The 19,647-nt window shown below is 35.4% G+C and overlaps 1 protein-coding gene across 7 annotated transcripts in view; it reads left to right on the top strand.

The window, feature by feature from the left end:
* The window catches only part of LOC100013563 (N-acetylated-alpha-linked acidic dipeptidase 2), a 98,048-nt gene that overhangs the window by 52,950 nt on the left and 25,451 nt on the right, over positions 1 to 19,647 (top strand). For all 7 annotated transcript variants that reach the window (XM_007495044.3, XM_007495046.3, XM_007495047.3 and 4 more), the window contains 5 exons: positions 6,968 to 7,059; positions 8,314 to 8,404; positions 10,908 to 11,172; positions 17,038 to 17,119; positions 17,653 to 17,745. In XM_007495044.3, the coding sequence (XP_007495106.1) occupies positions 6,968 to 7,059; positions 8,314 to 8,404; positions 10,908 to 11,172; positions 17,038 to 17,119; positions 17,653 to 17,745 (623 nt within the window). The remainder of the gene's footprint in view (positions 1 to 6,967; positions 7,060 to 8,313; positions 8,405 to 10,907; positions 11,173 to 17,037; positions 17,120 to 17,652; positions 17,746 to 19,647) is intronic.

Genomic DNA, 19,647 nt, shown 5'->3' with positions numbered 1-19,647 from the left:
GTAAAAGAAAACTGGCAGCCACAAAATCCTTACCTGCTATAATTAAGAGATTAAGGAAAAAGCTTTGGCCCTTTCAAGTAAAAGAAAGCATTATCTTTGGTTTAGTATAAATTAAGGTGTAGGTGTGATGGAAGAGAAGGAATGATACTGAATCTATTAGATTTCTAGCAAGGATTTATCAATATCATACTCCTATGGAAGTGCAAATTTCCTAAAAATGAGAACATATAAGGCAATAAAGTACTTTGTATATACCTTGTCACCTAGACCTAGACGAGACAATGAGTCAAATGCCAGCCTGGACAGGACTAGACTTACATAAATGATATTGAGGAATTGGAGCTACCTCACCTTAGAACCCTTTTTTCAGTCTTAGCCCCCTTCATTCTATTTAGTGCTATTTTTAAAACTCTTTGGGGGCACCATCCTTTACAAGGGACACTGCCAAGGGTTTATTTATTCCCACGTCATATGGGGAAGTCCTTACAGATGTTAGATATGAAGGTTCATCTGGTATTTGAGGCCCTGGTTCTTGGCTCGGGTGAAGTAGGTTCAGTCCTGGTGTGTCCTAGTCTCTAAGGAGGAGGGTCAACTTTTTCTCATTATCTATAGTTTATTATGCCTCTACCCCAAAGAAGAATTAATGGATCAGTACTTAAACAAAGTTCAGATTTGATTGATGCCTATAATCTCTCCAAAAGGAATAAGAGTCCCTTTTGGTAAATTATTCAGTATACAAACTAGCTCAGCTGCAAGAGAGCTATTTATTTACTGTATCACAAAAGGAATGCTTAAAACACAGAGGACTCCCAAGCCCTTATTGACAAAGACCTTTACTTTAAAAGGTGGAACCATAACTCATAACTCCTGTTTTATTCTCCCAGGTAGTAGATACTTAAAATATTGAAACATAAAATATTTTATGGCACTGCTAAGCTGACATTTCACCAAGCTGTAATCTCCTGGCAGTGGTCATCTTCTCTAAGAAGCATCATAGCAGTTATAGGATGGGAGGCACCTTCTGATGCCAATGATCAAAACTTCCTAGTAACCCTAGCTAGGTATCTCAGGACCATAAAGTAGATGCCAAGACCAGAAACATCCATCTTGAGATTATAATGCAGTCATTTGTGCTGATGAAAACATAGAGTAGAAGAGATCGTCAGGGCCTTTAAATTTAGTCTCAGTTTTACCATGTTCTCAGAAAATACCATGTTCTTGCTGCCATCTGTAGGCAAATACCATGGCTAGATGGAGAGTGAGGAGCAGGGATATGGGGTTTCTCCTTCATGGAAAATCTAAGAGACATCTACCTAAGTTCTAAGTCACATCGTAAAAATAGAAGAGTGAATGTGAAAGTTATTTCTCCATTTAAACTCCTTTGAGTGAACACCCCTTACTTCTTATTACCTAATCTCATTTGATATAAACCCTGCCCACCCCTCACCCCCAATACCACCAACCAGCATGTTGAGAACTAACACAAAGTCTCTGAAATCTTTGGTTAAGGAGTTGTTTTTGTTCTTGTTGTTTATTAACAGGACCAGTACACTGGAAAGTGTCACGGTCAATATGTCAAAAGAAGGGGCTCAGAGTAGCCTCAGAATGTAGCCCCTGAAAGAGGATATGCCCTAACGAGAGCAGATGAAAGAGAGACCTCCCCTGATTATAAGCATGGGTACAAGCTCTCTCCATTTGTGACCCATCTGATTATTCCTAGTTTGTTCAAATGTCCATCTAATTATCAAAAATGTTTAAGAGTTTTGAACATAACAGTATTTAGGAGCCCTACATAATAATGTTAGGAATGCTCAGTATATATTCAGTTCATTTATCACAGGAAAATTTTATTATAAGAAACTGTCATTGCATATCTTTTTTATGATAAACTACAATCAATGTTTCTTTTTTATCATTTTATACATTTCCTCTTCATCTTTGCTCCTATTATGTATTTTCTTGATAAGGAAAATAAAAATATTATTTCAATTCTCTGAAATTCATTTCTGTACTATCATCTTTATCTGAAAGTCAATTTTCCCATAGGTTTGCTCTCAGGCTTAAAAAGTATCTGTGAGGTTTTCACCTGAAAAGGTTTTCAATTTCACCAGCCTGCCAAGACTACCACTGAAACTGTGTATTCGTTTTAATGGTTAACATATAAGTGTGTTCCTTGGTAAATGAGAAAGTTTACTTTAACAGATACTTTACAAAGGTGTGATGAACTTAAATTATTTTGTATCCTTCATTCTTCTACTTGGAGCACAGAGATTGTTGTCAATGTGAGAGAAATCACAGTGGAAGAACAGACATGTAATTTGAAGTTACAAAAATGCAAATTAAAATCCAACCCTGTTTCAAATACTTATGTGACTTTGGGGCAAGTAACTTTATCTTTTAGACCCTTAGATTCCCAATTACCTAATGTATAAATTAAAGTTGGACTAGGTGATCTGAAATTTCTTCCAACACATGTTAAAATGTCATGCTCTTAAGAACTCTGAGTCAGCTGGTTCAATCTAGAACCTATTTGTAATCACCTCAATCATTGATGGCAAACCTATGCCATGGGTGTCATAGGGGGCACACAGGCTCTCTGTAGGCACACACACTGCACTCAGCCAAAGTTCATTACTAGAAAAGCAGAGGGCCTTAGGTGGACTTGCTTCCCTCTACACATGCTGAAGACATTCCTCACTTCACCCATTCCTCTGCTTAGCAGCCCAATGGGAGCACTTTCTTCCTCCCTTGTATGGGGTAAAGGTGGGGCAAGGCACATGCAGCATTTGGTCTGGTGGAGCAGGGCACAGCATATGGTCTCAGGGGGCAGGGCAGGGGCCAGGGCACAGCACACCATCTGTAAAAGGTTTGCCATCACTGACCTAGGTTACTTCTTCCCCGTACTCTTTGTTCCTAGTTGCCAATTTCTTTGCCTTTTTCTGGATGTTTTTGGATATCATTTTCCCCCTTGGGCACAGGAGGGCAGGGCAGATGATGGAATTTCATGTTTCTTTTATTTCTTTGTTTGTGGCCGTAATGAAGAATCTTGTATTTTCCAAAGTAACTTTATAAACTGAATGAACTGCTAAAACAATTGTGCTTTGTGAATTTTTGTGCTACCAAAGACCTTGAATTTGCTGAAGTTTTTATTATTTTCAAAGCTATACTTTGTATGTAGTTCACAGGCTTCTGAGAGATATAGTGCAAAGAGAGTCTTATGAGCAGGATTCTGTAGGTTCTGAACATTGAGAAATCATGGGGCAATTCAGACACATTCAAAACATGCTTATTTGGAATTTACAACACCCTTTTGAAATAGATAAGAGAGCCTTTAAAAATAATATTTTATTTCCCCCCAGTTACATGTAAAAATATTTTTGACATTCATTTAAAATCAAATTTTGAGTTCCTATTTCTCTCCTACCTTCCAAACCTTCCTCCCTCACTCCGTCTTACCTCTCCCCCTCATAACCAATCTAATATAGATTTTATGTGGATAATCATATTAAATATTTTTCATATGGTCATTTTATAGAAGAGATCTCAAAGAAGCATAAAAAGGATAAAAGGAAAAGAAAGTGAAATGTAGCATATTTTGGTTTGTAATTCAGACTTCATCAGTTCTTTCTCTAAAGGCAAATGGCATTTTTCATGATGAATCTCTGGAATTACTGTATTGAAGAGAATAACTAGGTAACTCACAGTTGTTAGTCAACAGTAGCGAACTTTTCTTCTCTCCATTTTGCACACAAGGAAACTAAGATTTGGGGGCTTACCAAAGACACAGTAGTTTAGAATCTGCTATCTACTATATTAACCAATCTTTCTCCCCATTATACTTGTGCTTATTCACTTAGTTTTTTTGCCTTCAAAAATTTTGCCACCATGAAGGCAATTTTCTTTCTGACTTTCTGAGTGTACACTTAAGGCGGTAAAGAGGATAGATATTTATATATGACTAAACAAAATAGGTTTCATTAAATGAATAAAGTAGGGAGTGTTGTCCTAGCAGACCGAGCTGAAGGAACTTTGGATTTGGAGTGAAAGTCTTTAGGTTTGAATATTTGGCTCTGGTACTTACTGTCTGTGTCATCTTGGACATTCATTTTTGGCTTCTGAAGATGATTCTTCATCTGAAGATGATGTTGGACTAGATGACTTGGAAGGCCCTTTCCATCTCTAAATCTATCATCTCTAGTTGATAGATTTAAAAACTAAAGACGGAGGGACAGTTAGGTAGCACAATGGATAGAAGTCCAGGCTTCTGATGAAGAAGTGAAGAGGATCTGGTTCAAATATAGTCTCAGATACTTCCTAGCTGTGTGACCCTGGACAAGTCCCTTAACTCTGATTGCTTAGCTCTGAGTGCTCTTCTGTCTTGGAATTATATCAAGACAATAGGTAAGGATTGGAAAAACAAAAAAACTACCCTCCCCGCCAAAGTCTGAATACCTTATTTAAAATATTTAAATCAAACATTAGTTTCCTACTAAAGTGAAAAGGTAGAAAGAAAAGTAAGAAAAAATAATGTAACTCAGAGGTCTCTAATTCCCCTAAATTATACTCATCGATTCACTGAAAATAAAAGTCAGGGAGACCTTGGAGATTATTTAGTCTAACTGCTTCATTTACTGCCAAGAAAGCTGAGGCTCAAGAAGCAAAGTTACACATTTAAGGATGAATAGATAATCGGGACATGAACTTTTGAACCTTTGACTCGTATCATTACATTGTTGTTTCATGTACTTTAAAAATATTCTTAAAATAACATTTTATTTTACATGGAAAAAATGATTATTAACCTTTGTTTAAGCCAAATCCTTCCCCTCTCTCATTCCCTCACATCTCCATTCCTGTGTTTCACATATTTTACATGCTATTTTTTCTGTCACTAATTATGTGTCTTTCTGTCCCCTTACATCCAGCTCCATATGTAAAAATAGTGATCCACTCATTGCTGACAGTGTGTTTTCAAGTGTGATGTACTAGAAAGAGTGGACCTAGGAGTTAGACCTACTTTTTGTCCTACCTGTCACTCAGTAATTAGGCAAGTCATTTAATTTCCTTGAGCCCAAGATCCTTCCCTATAAATTCAGAGCATTTTGTCAAATGATCTCTAAAGACCCTTAAAAACCTAAAGTGGTGTGTTTAAAAGTGAAATTTGGCTAATTTCAGAGACATATTTGGACTTAATATGAGTTAAAAAGGGAACGTCAGAACAGAAATAGCCTGGTCAATCAGGATCAGAATTAAGTTCCTTGATAAAACCAAAAGAATTTCATAAAAGATACCATCAATAAAATTTTATAAACATTTTTATAAACAATTCCTGTACCCAGAGGTCCAAACATTTTTCCTTTTTCTCTCCAGCAAAAGAACAAATGAATAGGTTTAGTTTACTTCAGAATATGTTCCTGAGAATCTGGATTATGGTTTTTGTCCAGTTCTGTGATTTCCTCAGTAAAAGAAACTCCCAGCACAACAACTCTTAACTTTGATAGATTCTCAATTTCTCTTTAACTTGTACACTTAGAAGGTACCCTGAGACCGAAAGATTAAACTTCTTGTGATTATATAAACTCAGTTAAGCTTTCATCTAAAAATTAAATTCTTTCAGAAAATGAATCCTTCATCTCTAATCAGTAATAGTGTCTTGGTGGACTTAGGCTGTGAATGAAAGTTGCCAAATAACCCTTCTAGAACATGAATCATATCTAGCGTCCTTAGGACTTCCCCACATCTTTTAAGCAAAAATTACTAAACTGTGAATTTTACCCAAAGTTTCTAGATTAAAAAAGACAAACTGTAAATTTTTTTCAGAATTTAGAAAATCATTTAAACAATGTTTTTTTTAAAAAAATAGATAGTTCCATCTTTAACAAAAATATGGTAAAAGTCACCACCTAGGACAGTGAGTGTGAACCTTTTAGACATGGAGTACTGAGCCCCATCCCTCAGAACAAGTGGTGTGCCTGCCCTGCCACCATGTCCCCTTCCCCTCCCCCCTAATTGCAGGATAAGCCCTGCTTCCCCTTTACCCCATATGGAAGGGAGAAACTGCTTCCATTGGGCTGCTGAGGAAGAGGGGTGGGTGAAGTGAGGAATGTCTTCAGCAAGTATAGAGTGGGGGAAGGGAGTGGCCAAAGCACAAAGCTCTGAGACTACCTGTGAGCTGTCCACTGGGAGCTCCCATTGGAATGCTAAGGCAGGGGGAAAGTGATGTGAAAAAATGTCATCAGGCTTGGTGGAGAGGGGGAAGAAAGCAGCCCTGCCTGAGTCCCTCTGCCTTTCTAGTAATGAACTATGGCTGGGGGGAAGGCAGCTGAGTGCCCACAGAGAACACTCTACGTGTCATCTTTGGCACCCCTGCCATAGGTTTGTCATCACTGATCTAGGGGACAAATTTTTGCCTATTTATAAAACAAACCAGCACTTATCTTACTAATGAGCCATAACTTAGAATATTAAGCTGAAATACATGCAACCATAGAGATGCATTCATATAAAGAGTTATGGAATAATATAATCTATTAAATGCCAATTCTTAATAACTTTTCAAAGTATTAATTAACATGTATATATGTACGTATTGTTGTTTAGACATTTTTTCAGTCATGTCTAACTTTGTGACTCCACTTGGGGTTTTCTTGGTGAAGATACTGAAGTGATTTTCCTTTTCCTTTCCCAGCCCATTTTACAGATGAGGAAACTGAGACAAATAGGGTTCAGTGATTTACCCAGGGTTACACAGCTAGAAAGTGTCTGAGACCAGATTTGAATTCAGGAAGATGATTCTTCCTGACTTATGGACTAATACTCTATCTACTGTACCACCTAGCTGTCCATTTGTATGTATAATGATGATATAGAAACATGAGTGCACAATACACTCATACACATAACATGTAGCACCACAAATGATGGCTCTTTTGCTTCTGATTTTCCAATATATATTTTGCCTTCACAGATTGACAGCCCTGATGAGGGTTTTGAAAGCAGATCTCTTTATGAAAGCTGGTTACAAAAGGACCCTTCACCGAAAGATAAAAACATTCCTAGGTAAATTTTTTGTTTAAAACATATGATAGCTTTGTATGTACTAAAAAATAAACATTGGATTTCCATTGTTCTTTGACTGTCTAAAAATGTAACTTCCAAGAAGTTCTTTTCTTTTTTATTGGGATGGGAATTAGGAGAGATAGAATATACATTTCATTTTCTTTTTTTTTATTCACTGGGGTGAGAGGCTCCAGAGATGTGTAATGTTGGTTCCCTTTCAAATGAGAACACTATATTATTAGTTTTTTATCCATTTTACATTGTTTTAAGATATCTCTCACTAAGTGGGGATAATCTGTAAATGTTTATAATGTAAAAACAAAATTCATTAGTTAAACTAAAAACAAACAAACCTCAAATACTAACTTCCCCTAACTATTTCCACCCTAGACTTCAATTCTAAATCTTTGAATAGGACAATGGGTATACAGCAAAACCTGAATCAGGTTTTCCATTTCTCCTGTTTTCACAATTTTAGGGTGATTTCATATTCTTTAGTAATTTGTATTCTGACATGCAGTAATAACACAAAAATTAAATGATGGCTCATTCACTCTATATACTTTTTTCACTACAATCTGGAAATATATCATGCTATTTTTTTTAGAAATGAAGTCAAACTCCATCCCCCTTTTTTCCCTATATTGATTTCCCTATATTCATTTTATGTCATTTTTCTCTAAAATGTGTTCACTTCTAGGACCAACACATAGTACTAGAGATTCCTAAATTCGCAAGAGCTATGTGAGAACATTCAGTTTCATTTTCTCTTCTTTAATTGGGTTTTCTGGCAGTTTTGATTTGTGTGACTAAAATGAACTTTTTCTTAATAAAGTAAAAAGCAACTCACAAATATTGGATTTATTTCTAAAATGAAAATGAAATGCATTTGATTTTCTCAAGACTGTAATTCTTTACAATTTTTAAGGAAAACAAAATTTACTTGTGGATTGTGGATTTTGTCTAGTTCTGTGATTTCATCAGCAAAAGAAACTCACAGCACAGCTCCTACCATTGATGTAGATTGGCAACTTGTCTCTTAACTCTATAGATTTGAACAGTTGCCTGACACTGAGAGGTTAAACCCTTCATGATTATATTAAACTCAAATAGCTATTTTCATCTAAAAATTAATTAAATGCTCTCAGAATAGGATCTTCCATTTTCAGTCAGGATTAAAGTTTTGGCAGACTTAGGCTATGAGTTACTGTGGGAAGATGACTCTAATTCATATTGATTTTTTTCTGTGTATAGAATAAATAAACTAGGATCTGGAAGTGATTTTGAAGCTTATTTTCAGAGACTGGGAATTGCCTCAGGTAGAGCTCGTTATACTAAGAACAAAGTAAGCCATTTTACTCTTCTTCTTATACAAATATGTGAATAACATCTAGATAATAACATATAACAGTAATGTACATGTATATATATATGTTTATCAATGTAGACATATACACATGCATATATATGTAGGCATGTAATTACTCAACCAATATAGATGCACACACAAATAAATAGGTATACACATAGACATATTGACTTAATTTATACATGTAATCCACTAAAAGTCCAAATCTCTTCTTAAGGAAATTTCCTTCTAAAGTATTCGTGTTTTTTTGACCCTTACTATCTAAGGGCCAGTGAGTTACCTTTCATTCTCTCCCACTAGGGTTTGCCAGGACTCTTAGAAAATTGGAGATGTCTTTTGTCTCTGCCTTTGTATTGGACTCCTTTTCCCAAAACTTTAGGAAATCCAAACTTAATAGTCAGTTTAACTTTTAGAAAGAAATATTTACTTCAAAGCTAGAACCCAGACAAACACACAAACATTTCCCCTCAGCTTTGGGGACAAAATTCTACCTGTTCCACCTCAGTCTATGGATATGGAAGAGTTAATAGTTAACAGTTTATATTTCAGTGCATACATAGTATAAGTCCCACCAAGTTCTAAGTCTGAAGCTAACCCCTTCACCCCTTCTCCCCACCTTCACCTTGTGTCTTGGTGTCCAGGCTTCTCACAGCTTCCCTGTTGGGCAAGCAGCAATAAGCAAGTTGGAATCCTGGCCTCCTGGGCTCCAGGACTCTAGTGGCTTGAGCTCCTATGTCCAGGGACTCTACTTCCTGCCATTAGAACTGAAAAGGACAAACAAAACAAGATCTAAACCTCAAGCCCATTTTTTCAGGGCCATAGGACCTAAGGAGAAGATGCCCCTCTTTCCCTTCCACACTCAGCTTTTCTCCATGTTGCCCCTGCTGTTAGTGAATAAGTCCTATACCCATGGATGTCACTCAACATCCCCCCAAAAAAACCCAAAGAGATCTGCCTCATTCAGGTAGATTTAAAAACATAGCCAATTACAGATATGCAGCCAATGAAAAGGGTACTCTAAGGCATCTAGTAGGCCATTAAGCAATATCTTTTCCTAGAAATAGATGCCTGGTATCTTCCACCTGGCTGTCTCAATTTGAAGTATTCTGGGCATCCTCCAAATGCCTAATGCACTAGCATATCAAGCCATCTCATTTTTGTACTTTTATAATATATAGCTTGTCAATCAATAGCTGAAAATTTCAGACTCTTTTTAAAAAGCATAGAACTTAAAAAAGGATAAAAGTTTCCGGTTTCAATACCTCTAGCCTTGCTTTTCTTCAATGAAATGTCGAGTAAGAGAACATACACAATTAAAACATAAGAGAACATACACAGCCCTTCTAGGGCTCCTCTTATTGCCATTGGGCTGCAAAGAGAAATGGAACAGGCTTCTCTTTTTTAATATATTCTGATTCCGATTCTTTATCTTCAACTGATTAGTTGCAAATATGGTAATTAAATGACTGAATGGCATCTAAGTTGCTGGATATGTCCCAGGAATGTATAATATGCATGTGCATTTAAGCTAAACAATGTTCATTACAGTGGGGAATATAGGATACATTTGGAAATTTATAGAAGATTCCAACTAGATTCTTAAATCAATATTTGAGGGAATAGGAAGCAATCTGATATAAATAAGTCAAGATTAGTCTTTGGTTCAAATCATGGAATTTGGCAAGTCATCTACCTTCACTGAGTTTTGGTTTCTTTGGCCATAAAATGAAAATAATCACATTTTCAATGCCTATCTGAGATGGTTTATGGTGAGGAAAGCATTTGAAAAATATTAATCATATTGTATTAAATTAAAGCTTGTTTTATGAAACCAAATAGGCATCAAAAAATTTTGAGGAAGAAGAATTTTTGCAACCTATGAAACCTATAAAATAAGGACCAAAACATTCTTCAAGGGGTTTTAGACTATTAATATTTCATAGAATTAATTATCAAATATTTATTAAGTGCCTGTTATGAACCTGGAACTGGAAATGTAAGTACAAAAGTTAAAATAATCTCAAATTACAGAGAAGTTATATTCCAATAGAAGAGATAGACAAATTTATTAATATGTCTAGCATCAATATAAAGTGAATAAATAAAAGCATATGTAAGAATGCAAATATATATATATATGGAATCCTGAAATTTCAGAGTTGGTTGTGACATAAAGTAAGCATTTACTCCAACCAATTGTCTGAGTAAGATTCCTATCAGATATTTTCCAGTGTTTTCTTGAACTTCTCTAAGGAAAGGAAACCCACCACCAACCCATTACCCATTCTACTTTTGGACCAACTGTTAAGAGAGTGTTTATTTTTTGGTTTTGTTTTGCTTACCTCAATTATTTAATGTTGTTGCTTCATTGTGAAGGAAGCTATAATGACATATGGGTATAATTTTTCACAATTGCTTAATTTTGTTTTAACTTAAAATGTTTAACATATGTCTATGCTCTTTTTTTCCTCAACCCTAGAAAACAGACAAATTCAGTAGCTATCCTGTTTATCACACTATTTATGAGACTTTTGAGCTGGTAAACCAGTTTTATGACCCTACCTTTAAGAAACAACTTGCTGTAGCCCAATTACGAGGAGGACTAGTATATGAACTTGCAGATTCCAGAATCATTCCTTTCAATATTCAAGACTATGCAAAAGCTTTAGAAAACTATGCTACCAGTATCTATAATTTATCCAGGAAACATGACCAACAACTGAAAGACCATAAAGTATCATTTGGTAAGTAGTAGTTGAGCAGGTATTTATAACATGCAGAGTATTAAGAAGTTATCTCCTTTCATAATAACTTGATAGTAATTTTCACAATATTTATCATTATTCAGTTATTTATTTTAATATTAAGTTGAACTGATTCATAAAAATAAATTTGATCAAGAAATGTCTACCAAAGAATCAGATTCCAGGTTGAATTCTCATTATCTCAAGAGGCAGCAATTATAAGGACACCTAACAAATACCAATAAAGAGTTAAAATTTGCTCACCTATCCAAAATATCTGACTATCATCTTTGTCGAATTTTAATCTGGGGGGATGTGAGAGAGAGAGAATATGGTAAAATTCAATATGAATTATTTTTCCATAACCCAATGGGTTCATCTCCAGGAAGTGATAAATAAACTATATATGTAGTATGCTTCTTATTCCAAGGGTGAATGAGTGTTGAAAATATCAGGCAGGTAAATGTCTTTTGTATATCATTGCCCTTGTGAGGAATTAATACTGAATTACACTTACAATAGCTGTAATCACTGCTCTCAGGCTTCCAGAGTTTTCAGTCATAAGATATTGGTATGAAAAGGTTATTAGTAGCTTCAAAATGCTACAAAAATATTACTGCTATTATATTCCATATTTATTGAAAGCAAACTTAACCTAAGGCAAAGGATGATTATTTTATGCCCTAAACTGTGAGTTCATATTCTTTTAAAAATACATGAAAATTGACTTAATTCTTTCATGACTATTTTTAATTCCATATAAAAATACTAACTATAGTTTTTGGAAGATCTTGGCTTTTTATAGCAGCCTTGCCATATGGAGAATATGTTTAGATGGTAGAGTGCCCACTTAATATGCAAAGAGGTATCCAGATAGATTCCTGAGTCCTCCACTTTACTGGGTACCAGCTGTGTGGTATGGTGGGAAAGCATTGGATTAAGAATCAGAAACTTAATTTTGAATCCCAGCAATTTCATTCTACTTGTGTGACCTTGGGCAGGCTCTTTCCCCTTTTTAGAAACTCAATTTCCTCACATGTAGAATGATGGGATTGGAGTAGTTCAGCCCTTAGGGATCCTCTCCAACTCTAACTGGTATAATATTCTGATTTTTTCATGGATGGTGACTACTACTGTTAAGAAATCAGACATGCTATAGTCAAAAATTAATGAACTTAAATGTGAGATGAATAAAAATTCTGCTTTCTGACTCACATAAGGTAAAATGATTTCAAAATCACTGTTTCAAGAAAAATTCTTCTGTGTAGGTCTATGGAGGGAAAAGGACTAGAAACTTATACTGCTGGCATGAGTTATGGGTACCTAATATTTCTATAATGTTTGAAGATGTTTTTGAATCATATCAATAATAATATCTTACATATCTATAATTCTTTATATTTTGCAAAGTGCTTCACATTAATAGTCTCATTTTAATATCACAGTGACCATGTGGAATAGGGAATCTGATTATCCACATTTGCAGATGAGGAAACAAGTTTAGAGATACTAAGTTACCCAGGTAACTTTTAGTTTTTAGAAGTTGGTTTCCATCCCCATTGAGTCTTCAGGAACTGTAAGACTTAATGCTGCCTGACAATTGTTTGTTATTTTCATAGATTTGGTTATATATAGTCAACATTTCAATAGTGTTGTTATTGAACATTAAAGCTACAAATGACTTATGGCTGATAGTTATACAAAGGAATAAATCGGAGACAAGATGATAAAGTGAGATGGGATGCCTTTTGCCAAATTTCTATACTGATTCAAGTTTAATTTTGCCTGAGGAGTTTTCATAAAGCAAAATAATGTATGTATGTTTTGTCCTACCTCTCTAATGTCAAATAGAGATACACACATATATACATATGTACATGTATGCATTGTGTGCATATGTACATATGTATATACACATAATTTGTGTGCATGTGTAAGCACCCACATATATAATATATTAGAGTCAGGTCATTACAACCATTTTCATTTGGTAGTAGCTGAATGCTATATATCCATTCATCAGCAATCAATAAGCTCTTATTTAAGGGCCCACTGAAGTGAGGTACCCTACTAGGGAACAGAGGAAAAAACAAACAAAAAATAAAACAATTCAAGGAGCTTACATTCTTTTAGGGGAGAGAACATGTACATATCCTAGAAACATGGAGAATAAATACAAATTCATGCCAGATGAGGAAAGGGAGCCCTGGTGGCTGAGGAACTGGCTTAAGGAATACTTGGTGTGAAAGTGGTTCTTGAATCTTTGCCTTGAAGTAGGCCAGAGACATGAATAGTACAAAAACATGGAGAAGGGGAATGGAGTGCCAAATGTGAGAAATAGAAAGAAAGCCAGTTTGGCTGGATTGTAAATGTAGGAACAGCAATAAAAAAGATTGGAAAGATAACTTGGGTTCAGATTGTGAAGGCCCTAAAAAATCCAGACAAAGGAGTTTATATTTTTATCCTAGAGACAATAAAGGAAGTGCTAGCACTGAAATTTATTGAGTAGATGAGTGACATGCTTAAATCTATATTTAAGGAGAATCATTTGGGTAGCTGTGTGGAGAATGGATTATAATTGAAAGAGATGTCAGAGAGACCAATCAGAAGACCACTGAAAAAAATCCAGGAGTGATGTGATGAGAATTTGAACTAAAGTGGTGGCTGTTAGAGAGGAGTCAGATGTAAAAGATATTGGGAAGTAAGAAATAGGAATATTTGGCAAAGGATCAGATATGAGGGGAAATGAAAAATGAGGAGCAGAATATAGCACAAAATTTATAAACCTAGAAGAATAGAAAAATGATGCTGTCCTCAACAGAAATAGAGAAGTTTGATACAGCAGCTTTTGAGGGGAGATAAGTTCTTTTATGGACATATTGAGTTTGAGATGTCTTGGCAACATCTAGTTTGAGTTGTCTAATAGATATTTTTTGTATCACCATATAGATGGGACTGGAGTTCACCAGAGAGCCTTGGATAGGATATATGGATCTGTGAGTCACTTTAAACCCATGAAAACTGCTGAGGTCACCAAGAAAATATTTAGAGTGAAGAGAGCCAAGGACAAAATCTTTGGATGAATCTACTTCTAGGGGAATTTTATAAATGATAGAACAGCAGCAAAAAACAATAAAAATCATGTGTTTAAACAAGTAGGAGGAAAACCAAATATGAATGAATAAATGAAAAAACATTTATTTTGCACTTTGTGCAAAATTTCTGATTAAGGAACTCACTCTAATGACAGAAGATTTCAAATGCAATTCAGTTAGAAAAGTTTCATGGTCTTTAGGGTACAGAGATAGGACAGAAATAAAACAGGTGACAGTATATCATCTCTAATTTCATGTTCACTGAAAAAATCACTAATTTCTTACAATGAACCATTTAACAGTGTCAAGGACTTTGGGGGCAAGAACTGTCTTTTTTGAGGAAGTAGTAGCTTTAGCTGCAAAATTTGTGAAGTAAATTAGTTGTTAATTCATATCTCCATGGGTATTACCTCCTAAGGGAATGGTTCTGAGAGCTGGGCTGCAAATAGAACCAATGGCCCTATGAGAGAAGGGGTCTTGAGTGTTCCACAGCTCTTGGTTTAATCTGCCAATTGCCACCAAATGGTCATCAGTTAACAAAGGTGAGGAAGAAGGGATCTTTCCTCACAGGGGTTTTTTTCCCTGAATGTGGATACTGGTAGTTTTAGGGGCACTGATATTTCTAAGACTCTTGGGTTTGGGATCCTGGGCTATTTCCATTGTGTTGTGGAGAGGTGGTGCTCAAACTTGGTAGTGGTAGTTTGACTTGCCTGTCACAGATTGGCTACTATCTCTCCCTCAAGGTGCCTCACTAATTCATCTAGGCTAGTTTGGCATAGGTGGCAGTTAGATACTACAGGGAGGGATAGCCGGCCTCTTCTTTTCATGACTCTGGGAGTGAGATGGAATCATGCCTGGAGGCACAGAGAGGGTAGACATTCTATTCTGAAGACACTTGGGATCTGGGTCCCACTGTCTCTAAGGATGTGGTAGTGAAGCTTATGCTAGTGGTTTGATTTCCCTGGAACAACATTTCTGTGTCTGCCTCAGCATACATTGATGTTTCCTGCAAGAAATAATTTCCCAGGAGAGAGTAATATTATAAAAACCCAGAGAAGCAAGAACATATAGAAGGAGGAGATGCCCAACAGTGTCAAATGAAGCAGAGGCCAGGAATGATGAAGAAAAGTTCATCAGACAGCAATTAAGAAATTCTTGGTAGAATGAGAAAGAGATGAGATCAGGAGCTGGATTGCCAAGACTTGATGAGCAAGTGAGAGAGGGGTAAATGGAGGTGTCAGGTTCTTCTAAGAGCTTGGCTGAGAAAGAGAGATTATATATGTGTGCATATGTGTATATGTATCTGTATACACACATCTGTATTATGGATAAGTAGGTGAATCGATAGATAGATAGATAGATAGATAGATAGATAGATAGATAGATAGATGATAGATGAATGGATAGATAGATAGATAGATAGATAGATAGATAGATAGATAGATAAGAAGATATCTTGAAGGAATAGGAGATCCAGTGAAGGGTTTTGACAGGGAGGAGACAATTGAGACAACACATCTGTTAGAGAAGATAAGAGTGGATGGCATCAAAGGTACTTGTTGAAGATTTGGTCTTGGAAAGAAGGGCCAGGCCTCATTAAGAGGCTGGAAGAAGGAATGGGTTGAGGATCAAAGAATCAAAGGATCTTGAGCTCAAGAGACGAGAATAAAAACAGGAACTCATGAGGAATGGTCTTAATTAGGTCATCATATGTGTACACATACACATATGTATATATATATATATGAAAATATATGTGTATATTTAATGAAGACATGATCTCTTTCCTTAAATACTTGGAAATCTGAAGAAAATTCACTAATTTTGACCACATTGAGAGCAATCCCATTAATTGGTCTTTAGATTTAGATGCATGCCTGTTTTGCCACAACTTGCCATTTAGGTGAGATTTTGATATATAATCTTTTCAAACAAAAATGGAGTTTGTTTTATCCTAGATTTCTGTGCACATCATTAGCCATTCATCAGATATGTATTACTTACCATGTACCAGGTTGCTTAAAGTCCATGGAAAAAGCAAATGTGTATATATATATATATACATATATATGTATGTATGTATGTATATAATACAAAGTAAATACAGTGCAGTTTGGTGGAGAAGAGGTGGAACACTAGCAGCTGAAGTATTCAGGAAAGGTCCCATTGTAGAAAAAGATACTGGAGCCAAGCTTTGAAAGAACCTAAGAATTCTAAGAGGTAGAAGTGAGGAGAAGGTGCATTTCAGGCTTGAGGACAAGCCCAGGCCTATAAAAGGGCACTATAAAGGAAGTGCAACAGTAAGTAGAGTAGCTTGACTAGAATAAAGGGGAAACAGTGATTAATAAACCTACGTAAGTAGAGTGAAGGCAGATTGTGAAAGGCTTTACCTTCATCTTTATGCAGTCTGAGCAATGCTACAGTTTAGATAATCTATGTGGGTGTATGTCCCCATTTCTGCCTGAGCTGTATTTTTTTGCTGCCATTTACAGGCTTTCTAAGATTCTTGGCTTCAGTCCTCTCAAGAACAAATTTTAATACTGCTTCAATTTTCATACAACACCTACTTGCTACATTTGCAATCACCTCCATGGTTCTGCAGGCGCTGTCAGTGAGAAAAGGGGGGGGGGACACAATTTTTTTTAGATCCATCTGGAAGGAAAAGGTAGATAGGCAAGTGAGCCTGTGAAATATAAAGAGCTTATGAGAATATTGGCTCTTTCTCTGACATTACTCTTCCAAAAACCTCTATTTCTTTTTCCTTTTAAAGATTCCTTATTTTCTGCTGTGAGAAACTTCACAGATGCTGCTGCAGATTTTCATAGAAGACTTGCACATATTGATTTTAATAAGTAAGTTTAAAATGCCAGGGACCCAAACCTCTTTATGAAGGAGTCTGATCTGTGGAAATAACAAAATCTGTCAATGTATATTGATAAAGCATTTATATGATGGAGGCTGAAGATTCAGAATGTAATATGGATGAATGATGACTGTTTAGGTTCCTGCATGTGAAGAATAATTGAAATAAATTGATAGTTCTTCAGATTCATGTCTAATTTTAGAGTCTCTCACTGTAGCACATAGTTTATGATTTATAATCCTTTGTCTATGAATTCTTGTCTTACTGGGTGAGCTTTCATATGTTATCTAATAACTTAAATACATCTAAGATGAACAAGGTGAAATTGGAATGAAATATAATGTCTATTGCACAGTGATAACTATTCTAGTAAAGTATTGAATGGGATATTTCTTTATTGTAGATAAATTGGAAACATTATTCACCCTGTTTAAGTTTACCTAATTATGTCTTGCTGTCTTTTTTTTGGTAAATTCCTTTGAAATATTTTAATGGTAAATATGATTAAATTTTTCTCCATAGCCCAATTGCAGTAAGAATTGTGAATGATCAGTTGATGCTGTTGGAAAGAGCTTTCATTGATCCTCTTGGTTTACCAGGAAGGCAATTCTATAGGTAAGATGATGGAAATGAACTTTAAGTGGAAATCGGGTACACAGATCCAATATACACAGTACAGTGAATCTCAAATCTATTTTATAATGATTGAATTCAGTGAGTAGAAAAGTTTATACATATTGATGATATGGATAAGATGGGTAATATATCTCTTGATAATGGTATATATTATATGTTTGGTGTACTTGGTGTATTTCATCTTGGCTTGAATAGAATGGAACTCTGAAAGTTCATTTAATTGAAAGTCTCTTCATTTAGTTATATATGGGAATAAATTTAGGAATAATAGTTAAAATATAGTTCATAAAATAACTCAATGGTATATAGGGTTTTTAGTTTACAAAGCATTGTATTCATGATTTATCTCTGTGGGAGAAAAGTGTATTGTTTCCATTTTTTTTTACAAAAAGAAGACTCATAGAGATTGTTAGCTGCCCATAATCATTCATTAAGTAATTTTTCAGAGGTAGAGTCACCTGGATTTGGATCCTAGCTCTGAAAATTACACTTGTGACAGTTTTTATGATTAGAAACTTTTAATGATGGTACCCTACATTTACCTTTTTGCATCTTCCATCTTATCCTCCTGAATCAGTCTTCTGGGGTCAAACAGAAAAAAAGTCTAATTTGTCTTCTACGTTATAATCTTTTAAATATTTGAATGCAGAAGTCACACCCCAAGCCGCAAGTCTCTTTTTCTAGACTAAATGTCCTTAATTCCCTCAGTTGATCCCACAATGGCATGATGTAGATGTCCTTTTTCATCCTGGTTGACTGGATACTCCATTTTGTCAATTACTTTCACAACTCTTTGAAGAAGGTATTTAATATAAAGTTCCTACCTCATGGGGTTGTGAAACTAGGGGTTCAACCACAACTCTGGAGAAGTTTGAGGTTTTCACAGTCAGGAGTGTCTGGCAAGAAATAGATGTTGGAGTCAGCAGTGTCATAGTAGACTATGCCTAGGCATCCAGTATTTCACAGCACACACAGGTAGTTATCTGCTTGTTCATCCTCTTCTTCGTCTCCGTCCTGCATTAAGATTGAGTATCAGAGCAGAGCAGAAGGTGCTCCTGCCTTTTACACCTAGGGGACAGCACAGGCTTGGGCTTCCAACAAAGCCATGGTGCTTATAGTGGTGATTATAGTAATTATTAATATTCCTCTCATTTTTTCAATGGGATTCAGATAGAAATGATTGGAACAAGTTACTATCTTTCCACTGCCTTATATTTAATTTTTGTGGTTTGTTGCAAGGTAGATTTAAAAAACTTCTCAATCTATGTAGATTTTCTGAAAACATCTTTGGTATAACTTAATGAATCAGACAAGACAACAGGAATATATGTCTCATCCAAAATGATTTTTTTCTCATTTGCTATATCTCTTCACTTTGAAATTTTTTTGTTCCATATGTTTTAGAGATTATGAATATTTAGTATGGTGTCATCTAATAAGAATGTTGTTCTTAAAGGTTTTTTATTAATCAAGGTTATATTTGGGTAACTGGTGACAGCAGTTTTGTTTGTGACTGAGGTTCACTTGCATTATGATTAACTGGTTAATTTACCTGTGATATTTTGAGATCTGTAGTTGTAATAGGATGATTTGTTGTCTGTTGTCTGTTGTCTGTCTGTCTGTGGAAGATAGATATATATTCTATCCATCTTGTCACATCTTTTTAGATATTTGGTAAGTTCTATTTTTATCAACCCACAGTAATGTGTTATAATGTCTACACTTTCTGTTTCATTCGTCATTAATTCAAGGTAAGTTAAGAATAGCCCTTCTATAATTTCTGGTGGCAATTGTCTGCTCCTGAACTGTTATGATGAATACGTCTATTTTAACAAACAAGTCCTTAACTATTTGTACAATACTTCTTTTTTTGAGGTAAGT

This window comes from Monodelphis domestica, chromosome 4 (assembly GCF_027887165.1).
Source record: "Monodelphis domestica isolate mMonDom1 chromosome 4, mMonDom1.pri, whole genome shotgun sequence".
Lineage (NCBI taxonomy): Eukaryota > Metazoa > Chordata > Mammalia > Didelphimorphia > Didelphidae > Monodelphis > Monodelphis domestica.
This window is presented reverse-complemented; position numbering and strand designations above follow the sequence as displayed.